This window comes from Micrasema longulum, unplaced genomic scaffold (genome assembly GCF_059751315.1).
Source record: "Micrasema longulum isolate JH-2025_06_02 unplaced genomic scaffold, ASM5975131v1 h1tg000133l, whole genome shotgun sequence".
Taxonomy (NCBI): Eukaryota; Metazoa; Arthropoda; class Insecta; order Trichoptera; family Brachycentridae; genus Micrasema; species Micrasema longulum.
The window spans coordinates 1,350,034-1,361,689 of record NW_028277339.1 but is presented as its reverse complement, the minus strand read 5'-3'; the positions used below and the strand labels follow the sequence as shown (position 1 = coordinate 1,361,689).

At 32.2% G+C, this 11,656-nt stretch overlaps 1 protein-coding gene across 5 annotated transcripts; it reads right to left on the bottom strand.

Annotated features, from left to right (window-relative positions):
- Positions 1 to 98: 98 nt before the first annotated feature.
- Positions 99 to 10,150, bottom strand: JMJD5 (Jumonji domain containing 5). 5 transcript variants are annotated; one of them, XM_088242190.1, is made up of 5 exons: positions 9,993 to 10,128; positions 9,440 to 9,524; positions 7,372 to 7,532; positions 3,574 to 4,213; positions 99 to 369 (listed from the first exon to the last, which is right to left on the bottom strand). In XM_088242190.1, exons 2-5 carry the CDS (start codon positions 9,503 to 9,505, stop codon positions 112 to 114), a joined length of 1,125 nt encoding a protein of 374 aa, XP_088098316.1. In that variant the 5' UTR covers positions 9,506 to 9,524; positions 9,993 to 10,128; the 3' UTR covers positions 99 to 111. The 5 variants fall into 5 exon arrangements, with proteins under 5 accessions (XP_088098316.1, XP_088098311.1, XP_088098325.1 ...); XM_088242185.1 differs by having other exon boundaries at positions 9,440 to 10,150; XM_088242199.1 differs by lacking the exon at positions 7,372 to 7,532 and having other exon boundaries at positions 9,440 to 10,121.
- Between the last annotated feature and the right edge of the window lie 1,506 nt (positions 10,151 to 11,656).

The window sequence follows — 11,656 nt, the reverse complement described above, 5'->3', positions numbered from 1 at the left end:
ACTTATCTTTAGAAGGCCTATTATATTACTAAATACACATACAAGGATTAGGATTTTTTATCTCGGGAGGGGGGGGGGGGGGATGAAAAAAATAATTAAAAAATATATTTATTATTTCCACCAGAAACTAACAGAAAAACTTACAGACAAAGATTTCACATAATGCCACCAGTTTGGAGGGATGTAAAGCATTTCTCCTGGTTTTAGAATACAGAAATGTGATGTAGCATTCTTGAATTCTGGATATTTAGTTAAGTCTGGCGCAGTCGGGTCTACTTGAGCCGTATTACTCAACAAATTATCTGGGTGGCAATATAAATATGGAGTGTCATGAGGAGAAAATAATACAACCAACTTTTCTCCAACAACCTGTAAAATATAATTGAGACCTCCATTATGCACTCATAAATTAATATGCTATATAAAATCTCAGGCAATAATAGTATCTGTATCTTAGAGGATAAAACACGGGAGGCCACTTTTTGCCATATTGAAGTTAAAACTGCAGAAATTATCGCAATAAGCTATTTTATACGCGAATAAAACACCCAAAACACTTTCATAATAAAAATGCCCTTTTAAGTTAAAATCAAAATATGAAGTCCGCTTTGTTGTAATGCAAAAAACATCAGTAATCCCAGATATGCTATTTTAATACAATATGTACTATTATTATCAAAATAATTATTATTTTACACTGAAAGTTCTTTATAAAGGATTTTTCAATTGGCACAGGTAGATTTTGACGGCCCATGGTGGCAATTTTGTTTTAATGACTTCTGGCTGTTTTTTTTTTTTTTTTTAAATTAAAATAAATATTTGAGTTCTTATGATTTACCCAAATATTTAATTTTTTGAGGGCCATTTTCAACGAGTTGTAAATAACTCACTATTAGAAAATGGGAATCGAGTTGGGGTAGAGTGGGATTCGAACCACGGACCTTTGGTCCGTGAGTCGGCGACACTAGCCACAGGACCACAACCTGATGATTTTGTATTTTTAAAATTATTTAGTTACTTATGCCGCCAAATCACCATGGCAAGTTACACAATTGAACGGCACGTTCAAATGATAAAATTTTATTATCAAAATGGGTGTTCGTTAGTGCAACCGTTGTGCGCATTGCGCCCATTTTACAGTAGACGTGGTGGCCCTTCGCAGTCAACTCTTCAATGTTTGGTGGCCAAATTTGAGACGACCGGTTCAGTAATCCAATCAGCCAACACCCGTACGTTTAAGAAACACAAGATCGGCCGAGAACATCGCTGTTATCCGTGAAAGTGTACAGCAGAACCCGAACCATATGGACCTAGACGACATGTGGTTCCAGCAGGACGGCGCTACGTGCCACACAGCGGACGCCACGATTGACATTCTGCATTAACGATTTGAGGGTCAGGTTGTCTCTCGCAGGGATGATCTGAATTGGCCACCAAGGTCATGCGATTTGACCCCGCTAGACTTTTTCTTGTGGGGTTTTTTGAAGTCACAGGTCTATGCAAATAAACCTCAATTTTTGCCTAAAATCACTCTTAAAATTATTTATTTTTCTTTAGTAAAATCAATAATAAGATATGGTATTAAGTCGTGGGGACATTCAACTAAAACTAATATTAAAATGATCCAGGGTCTATAGTTAAGCGAATTGTACCTGCAGAAATTTACGAACAAAGTATAATGATCTCCTGTACAAAACAATCAAAACTCTGCCTGTTCGAGGACTACTGTGGCTTTGCATCATTTTGGAACAATTTAATAGTAATACATTCAAGTTTCCTCTCAAACATAACCATAAGTCGGGTTGTGGTCCCGTGGCTAGTGTCTCGGACTCACAGACCAAAGGTCCGTGGTTCGAATCCCACTCTACCCCAACTTGATTCCATTTTCTAATAGTGAGTTATTTACAACTCGTTGAGAATGGCCCTCAAAATTAAATATTTGGGTAAATCATAAGAACGCAAATATTTCTTTTTTTAAAAAAAAAAAATACACGCTTCACGTCTAATGATGGCTTCATAGTCCCAAAAGTATGTAATAAGTATGGAAATAGAACTCTCAAATATTTAATACCTAGAATTTTTAATTTATTATCAAAAGAACTTAAATTTAACTCGCATTGTAACAAGAGCAAAATAAGAGAGTGGCTACTCGATCCAGAGTTTATATATGAATAGTAGCTTAGGTGTAAATATTTAAATTTTTCATATATTTTCTTGTATTTAAAAAATAAATTTATATATTATTATTTGTATAAACATGTTTATTCTGATCTTTCCGGCTGTTAATTTTTATCTGTTATTCATTGTTTTTATAAATGTAAATAATATTATTAAGTTAGTATAAATATAATCTTCACCAACAAGCTACAAAAAGTGGCTTGGTGAGATTTTAGTTTTAGTAAAAATATAACAAGTGAAATTTTGTTTATATTGTAATTATACTAATCCACTGATGCCCTAAAGGTGAACTTAACACAAGCCATCGCTCAAATTCAGCCGGATTTATGCGGAAGAGTAATTGAAAATTTGACCACTCGGATCCGTGCCACCGTAAGAAGCCGAGGCGGCATTTAAACGATTCACACTTAATGTCACATATGGGCCTTTCAAATAAAAAAAGAATTTTGTTAATACCTCACACACAACTTGTTTTATTTCATTTCGACAGGCGCAGTTGGTAAGACGGCCAACTGTTGAAACTGGCGTCGCGGGTTTGATTCCTGCCAGTTGCAAGAAAAAAATCCAAATTTCTTTCTCAATTGGTCTGGGTGTATTTTTCATTACCTCCTTCTATATCCCACCTGCTGACAAGCCTCTAAATAGAGGCTTAGCGGTTTATTCCTTTGAAAAAATAAAAAAAAAACATCTACCTGCCTTTATTGAAAATCCCTTTAGATTGAAATTATCTTACTTGGTTCAAAAGTTATGTTTTGAAAATCACACAGCCACAAAATCTTTATTCTTGAACATTTCGTTCAGTGGGACTCCTGTGGTTTATCCTAATGTACAGATATGTTAAATGTATTGTTTTCATATTTTATTTTTAAGTTAAATAACTAAAGTTAAAAGGATTATGAAATACATTTTTACTTTAGATGTGTTTAGTTTACAATTTTGGAGCAAGGAAATGTTTGGGCTTTTCCGTAGGTGCGTGGACAGTACTTTTCAAACCCTCTGATTTATGTGAAATTGCAACATAGTTTGTATTTCCATATAAATATGATTAAAGTTAAATGAAATAAACATACTGGACCAGTTAATAAAGGTTTCGTTCATACCATTTAAAAGGTAGTGTGCTCATCAGTATATACATATATGAAAAATAAATAAAGATTACAGCAATTTATTCAGCTTCCATATTCCTTTACATGCAAAAAGATTTTAAGTTTAATGTTTGTGATTTTTTAAATTGAAAATGACAAATTTCGACTAAAACTTATGGTAATACGTGACATATTGATGATTCAAACGTATCTATGATTAGAAAATCCAATAAATAAACTCTTATATGGTCTGGTCTTAAAATAATAGTAAATGTTTTAAATATACAAATAATATTATACTTATATGTACTTGTGAAAGTAAGTTGTGTTTTGGGTCAAAATGAAGTGGAGAAATTGTTCCACATGGACCAAACCATGCATTTATATCAGTTTCATCTATAGATTCCTCTTCCTCGTGTAGACAACAGTATTCTGGTTCTTTAATATCTCCAGACAGCTCCGAAATTTGGTTAAATAATTGATGCTGTGCAAGGTAACCGACAGTAGTCGATTTGTTGAAAATTTGCTCCTTTATAAAATCTTTAACTGTCATAAGTTTTTGTGTCCAGTCTTCATCTGTGTATTTTGACCCTAACTCGACTGGAACGGTTCTGTGTCCTGCTTTGTGTAATATGTAATTCATATCAGGCCAAAGTTTCATAGCCGGCCAATGATTCATACAATTCAAAAGTATAACGGGGGTTCTCGACGTAAAGTACTGACAGTAAAATTTTTCTATAGATGGGCAGGACTCCTTTATTATGGCATTGGCAAAATTTGATTCTGATAAATTTGTATTATTATCTATACTGACTGAGGATTTTAACAACATGTCTTCCCAGTTCATTTCTGTAGAGCAAAAAACTGATGCCAATATTTCATTTTTTAATGTTTTCTCTTTATTTTCTTGAATATCTTCGGTATTTTTTGAAATATCACATGTATTTTTGCTAAAACAAACATTTTAAAAATATAAAAATTTTACATTAATAATAAAAAATGGACAGATCGTTGAATGCAACTAAGGTGGAGCGAATTTCACTTTTACGATTTCCTCTGTTCTAATAGTGATAAAAATATATTATATTGATGTTTTTTGTGGATGTTTCTTGATAAAACTCCATGGTCAATGATTTAGATTATAAATAAAATTATTCATAAAACTTATTCGTTTAGTTTCACTATTATTTCATTTTGACCAATGATATAATATAAAAACACACCAACAACAACAAAATAATAGTGAAAACCAAGAAGTTTAATTGATGATTTTATCTAAATCATAAAAAGATATGTTTATAGTTTAAACTAAAGCATCTAAAATATTATACAGATCTGACTAAGATGAGTGCCTTTACAATTTCATCGAAATATTTTAAAAAGTTGTTTTATATACAGTTGAAGTTGGTTATAACGATCACGGAAATAGCGTGATCTCGAATATAATGGGGAAACATTAGTTGACATTTTAGTTTGTGGTTTTCTCCATAAATTTATTCACTTTTATTACGAGCTTCTTCTCGGACATACCAAACAAAATATTGTCAACCGTTGAGCGAAAACTCTTCAACTGTTTAAAAACATAATTTTCGAAATAAGAACCTAAGTAATAAAATCCAAATGGGGGACTAACTTATTACTGATGCCGCTGGGCGTTGGTATCGGTTTACATTTATGATACTAGTAAGTGTCTAAGTACCTAATTGATATTTTCGCCGACAGCATTGACAAAGTATCACACATATGGAATTGCGTATAAAAATCCAAGCTTTGTGAACTTAGTAAACACAGGCTTGGCACCTCATTACGATTTACAACTTGTTTTGTAGTTTATGAATGTCAACTTGTTTCGGGGGTTTTTACAATGTTTTTTTTAATGTTCTATGGTCAATGCATAATGAACTTACAAGTGGGTGACGTCAAATAAGTTAAAACCTTACCCCTAAATTGTAAACATGACTACTAAAAGAAGTTTTTCAATTTGCGAAAAAGTGGCAATTATTTGTAAAATGGAACGTGGCGCGAGATATGTTGAAGTGTGTAAAAAGTTTTCACTATCCTTATCACATTGTCAACATTGTGAACAAATAAATACGAATTTTTATTTATCTGAATTTAAAATTTAGAAACTGGTATGTTTGTAAGCATTCATTATAATTTTCAATAGTGACAATATGCAAAAGCGATTGGATTTAAAAAACCTTCCTCTGGTATAACGAGTAATGCTTATAATGAGCAAATTCAGTTGGTCCCGTCTTTCTCGTTAACTGTCTTCTGTATACTGATGATGCCGTGCTTCTTGCTAGCAGCAAAGAAGACCTGCAATTCTTGGTAACAAAAGTCTACGACGTATGCAAGAAAAGCGAATTGCTTATGAATGTTGATAAATCAAAAGTAATGGTTTTTGAAAGGGATGAAAATATAACTAAATGTGAGATCAGTGTGAACGGAGATATTCTGAATCAGGTAGAGGAATTTGTGTATCTGGGAAGGTTTACTAGAGATGGAAAGACTGAGAAGGATATTAAAAGGAGGGTGAGTGCAGGGAACAGGGTGAACGGTGCACTGAAATCTACTTTGGTAAACAAATGTTTATCGCAGGAGGGAGGCAAAACTAGCAGTTCACAATGGAGTTCTAGTGCCAACTCTAATGTATGGGAGCGAAGTATAGAATTGGATAAATAATGATGAAAGTAGGTTAAATGCTGTAGAGATGCAATCCCTCAGGCGAATGTGTGGTAAAACGATGTATGATAGGTGCACAAATGTCAAGATCCTGTGTAAGGCTGAGACATGCATTATTGACAGAATCAAGGGGTGCTGCGTTGGTTTGGACATGTAGAGCAAATGGACAACGAAAAAATGGCTAAAAGGATCTACAATGCGAAAGTTGATGGATGCAGAAAACGAGAAAGACATGGCATGATCAAGTCCATCAAATATTTGAAGATGGACATTTCAAGAGTAGGAATAATTGGTGTGCCTGCATGAGAAGATGTATGAATGTAGAGGAAGCGAGGTATGTATGCAAAGACAGAGTGATATGGCGTTCTATCCTCTCTGCCTACCCCTAGAGAGAAACGGTGTGATGTTTTGTTGTTTGTTTGTTTGAGTTGGGACTTAAGTCTCAAATAATGTACAATAAACTTATGCATGTAAATAAATAAATAAATAGATATATATATTAGGTGTATAACTTTGCTTACGTCATTTTTTTTCTGAAATTTGAGGTCTTATTGTAAAAAACTAACATTTATGATTCTAAGTATTGTCCATTGCTGGCCTACCACTAGACTACTTTCTCCCATCTTTCGGGCAGCATACGAATCCCGCGTTGAAAAAACTGGTCATCTTTTGAAGTGGCGATCCACGAATCGATCCAAATTTTTACTTCTTTATAAAACCGGAAGTGTTGGACAGGCGGGCCGTGTGCCATTGATTGAAACAAGTGATAGTCAGAGGGAGCAATGTCTGGAAAATGCAGCGGGTGGGGTAGGACTTCCCATTTCAACGTATCCAAGTATGTCTTGAGCACTTTCGCAACATGTAGTCGAACACTGTCATGCAGCAAAATCACTATATCATGTCTTTCGTATTGCGGCCGTTTGTCTTTTAATGCTCGGCCCAAACACATTAATTGCGTTCGACAACGATCGCCTGTGATTGTTTCACTTGGTTTTAACAGCTCATAATAACTGAAAATCCGCACCATAATTGAATTATTTTGGCCACGTTTGTAGTAAAAGTCTGCCCACCGACTTTGGAATAAAAAGTCATTCTTCATAAAAAAAAAAATAGATCCAGCTATCCAAAGACAATGTAGAGAAGATATAATGTCATTATTGGTAACTAAGCGAGGGTCAAAATCGAGAAGTTTTTTTTTAATTTTCAAAAGACAATGTAGGGGCATTAAAAAAAATATCCTTATAACACATCTTTCCTGCACTATTAGAATTCAAAACATTAAAAAAAAATTCCTTGCATGCTCAAATTAAATTGAAATAATACATGCATGAAATAAGTTCACACTGGGTAAGTAATGTGATTATTATTTTTTTTAACAAATCAAACCTGAAATATTTTATTTTAAAGGTTTAAGAAAGCTTACATGGATCGCCATGATGATAATAAATTAGCACATTGGTGAAGTATATCTCCTTGTATTTTAGACAGTGGCGCTCCAAATAGTAGTCCGTTATCAATAATTTCAAATGCTGTGTTGATTACAGAGTCAGTTATCACATCATTCTTTTCTAAAAATGAAAGGACCTGTGAATATTGAAAGAGAATAGATAGAATTACACTCATGTTGATTTGTAACATCTTTTAAAAACATATCTCAATTATAGGTACACTATTAAATCTAGGTAATTATTAATTATAGTATAATATAAGCCAAGTGGAACGAATTAATAAATATTAAAACCTCTCAAGACCCAAAAAAATTATGTTATAAAACTTAATTTTCTAAACCTAATCTAAATACTACTATTACCATAACGCCATATCCTCGCCCGAGGATGGACCGCCACACGTCTATCCTGACATTCATTCCTAGTTTCTTGCAAATACAATATTACTTTCATTCATCGTCAATCCACTCTCCAGGCATACATCATACATACTAGAAACGATTTGTTGCAAACCCTCCTTGATGATTTCTAATTGCGCTACGATTTTATAAAGTTTTGTATTTCTGAAATAACTCCGCGTGTGACATCAGAGGTTCGTTTCCGCTTATTCTCATTTAGTTCATCCCATTGGTCCAGAAACAGCAAGCAGACCGGAAATCTTCCATAGCTCTCATTTCATACGGTAATGAGGATGAATGAGTCTAAAAGACATCAAATAAAATGTTTTAATTTTACAAAAATGCGTTTTTATTATTATTATCAATGGTAACCAGCGGCTCAGTGTACTATCTTTTTTTTATACGCCTCCAGTTACTATCTTTATCGCCCTGTAATTATTGGGTTATAACTTTTTCTCTTGTAATATTTTGTCTTACCTTGATTTAGGTATTCTTTTTGAAATACCAAATTAAACAAATAAGTAAACTGCTTTTATATGTTTTTTTTACTTTAACCATTTTATTTTGAGTAAGTATCTAGCGTCGTAAGTAGTTACTATTTACTCCATGTGATCGAAAATTATTCAAAATTGATAAATCGATACAAAAAATCAAAAGAAAAAAAGACTGCCAGAACACTTTTGCAACCTGTCAAAAATATCTTCTTATATTGTTGGAACTGTAATTAAGTCCATTGCATAAAAATAGACTTACATTAATGTAAACAAGTTATACTCAATCAAGCACTTAAAGTAGTACATAAAACCCTGCTATTCAACAAGGAAGTTCGGTGGTTTTTTTTTTTCGTAATAGACTATTAAACTATGCCGAAACTTTTTAAAAAAAAATTGTATCGCGCTTTAATTTTTTTAGGTTTTGTATTTTAGAAATTAATTCGCGTGTGAGGTCTCAAGTTCTCCCCTTCTTCTCGATGAGTTTGGCTGATTTGTCAGTTGACTTACCGTAAACTGGAAATCTACCTTAACTCTCTTATCATTAGTTGATTTAGAAGAACTAGTGATGTCACACAATTTTATCAAAATATTTTTTATTATTGTTTTCATTCATTTTCAAGAAACTTCGCTGTACAATTTAATGCTCTAATTTTTACCGTACGTAAGAACACATTTTTTCATATTCCATTTCCAGTAGGGCTGAACTTTCTCATTATTATTTATTTATTTGTATCCTTATAAGAAAATATATTGAGCCGCCATCTAGTATGTTAAAAGATTTATTAAAAGGAAATTAATGAATTTTATTTATTGTAAATTGTTTCCAAATTTCCATTGTTTTGGAAACTTCCATATAATTTTTTTTAAATACTGATAAATAATAATGAACAACAAATCATCATCATTCCCTTTCGGGACCTAATGGTGCATAGGGCACTGCATCGGTAGACCAATCGCAGGGTATCTTGATCATTTTTGTTTACATGAAGGTAAGATGATCAGTATTACGCTCCAGGTGCCAGTCCAGGGACTAAGAAATATTATGGTGTAAAAACACATTTTTAAATAAATACTGCATGTCAACCATGGCGGGAATCGAACCCGAGACCTCTTGCATGCTAGGCAAATGGTAATAATAATAAATGACTTACCTTAAAAAAACTCAAAATAGTTATACATCGTCGATCGTTTAAGGAAACTTCTTTCCAGTGCCCCATATTTAAGTGTTCATGAGTTCTATCGAGGGAACATTGTATTAAAAATATTTCTTTTGAAGATAAACTGCCTTCGGAAAGAATCTTTCTTTTACATGATTTTATTGTATAGAGCACAGAATATTCAACACCTGACAGGTTTTTTGTTTTGATGAGCGGAATCAGTTGAATAAGCTTTCCAGTTAATTTAGTCATATTCAATAATAGTAAATGATTATTAGGTATTCATTATTTAATTGAGTTGAAAACTGTTCTGTTAGAGATTATTTTATTTGACTCTAATTTATTTGACTAAATAAAGAAAATAATACATTTAAACAGAATGTAAAAATAAGAAGTGAGGTTGTATTTAAAAACCTAAATGTACACAATCCATCCAAAGGATTTTTATGATTTAATGATATTACATCAGAGTTAGCATAGATTAAATTGGTTTAACTAGATGTCAAGTGTTAAGCACATATATTATACTGCACAATATCAAGCTTACAATGCTCACAATACGACTTATTTGTTGGTCTCAGTCACAGACTAAAGTAAAGATATAATACTGAAGTTTCAGTTTGTTTGTTGACAGTTTTGAGTTTCTAGCCTTTTGACAAAAAATATGATTGTTGACGTTTGGCTGACGTAAGAAATAACAACCATAGATATAAACCATTAATTTTGGCGTCAAAAATATTTTGTGTACCTACCTAAGGACGTATGTATTAACTTAACAACGTTGCCGTGTACACCAAATATCTCATCAGAAAAGAAATCCGTTGGGGAGGAGAAAACGAAACCCGTTCTTCTTTATTTCAGCTGATAACAATATTGCAACCGTTTCGAAGTTTAGTTTTGCATGGATCTAAACATAATAAAACCCTGATAAGAACTCTCATGCCCACTTGTACTTTTTCTAATCATTCTCTCACTTCTCAATTATTTTTAAATTGTAAACATTTGTGTCAATAGTGTAATTGTAATCATGCAATTATCGTGTAATTGTATAAAAATTGTACAAAAATCGTGTAATTGTATAATTCATAAAAGTCTGCAGCTTTGGCGTGAATTTAAATTATTGTGTATCTAAGCTTTCCTATCATAACAATTTATCAACGTTATATAGCAATCCAGCATTGCTTTCTGTAAAATATTATACCTAATAAGTTAATTGCTCTTTATTAGCTCCCTCATTTTATACTGCTTTCTGGATGGCTTCTAAAAAATTGCCAAGGAAGGGTTGAAAATGATTGGAAGTTAATATGGAAGTAATATAAGACAAATAATTAAATTTTATTTTAACTACAATATACATCAAAGAAATACAAGAGCGTCAAATAATTTTACTTGTCAACAACCTTAGGACTAACAGAAAAAGAAACATACAGTAATAAAGTTATACAATTCATTTTCTAATGGCTTAAAAAATAAACAAAATATATGCGTACTTAAAAAACACCTAAATAAAACAGTTCTCACAGCTTATTTGACGAGTGATGTGTAATGTTATTTTATCGACTTTTTTTAGAACTATTGTGTCATAATATGTTATATAACTAGCAAAATCTTACAACCTATTCAAGTTGACATACTACACCCCCTCTGCTTTTTAATAAACAAATATATTAAAGAAGGTAATTTTCCAGATAATCTAAAAATAGGATCAATTGTACCAATATTCAAAGCGGGTAATAAGATGGAAATAATAAATTATAGACCAATAATCATATTAAACACCCCATCTTAAATAAGGGAAAAGGTTATAAAAAACAATTGATTACCTATCTTGAATAATTAATAATAAATCTAGTGACGAAACCGAAATTTCATTTGGCGTCCCTCAAGGAAGCATACTTGGACCAATTTTGTTTCTTATCTATGTAAATGATATTTGTAATTGATCTATAAAAGGCTCTATAATTAGCTTTGCTGATGATACTGTGCTACTATCTCAAGGAAGCTCATGGGATATTGTATTTGGAAAGGCTGAAAATGACTTAAACTTAGTAAAAAAATGGTTAGACTCAATTTATCTAGCACTAAATCACTTGAAAACAAAATACATAACATTTGAAATTAATAATAAAACTATATATAATACAAAGCTTTCCTTAACTATTCGCAGCTGTAATTACAAAAACCGAATTCCAAATATTTAATGTATTTGTA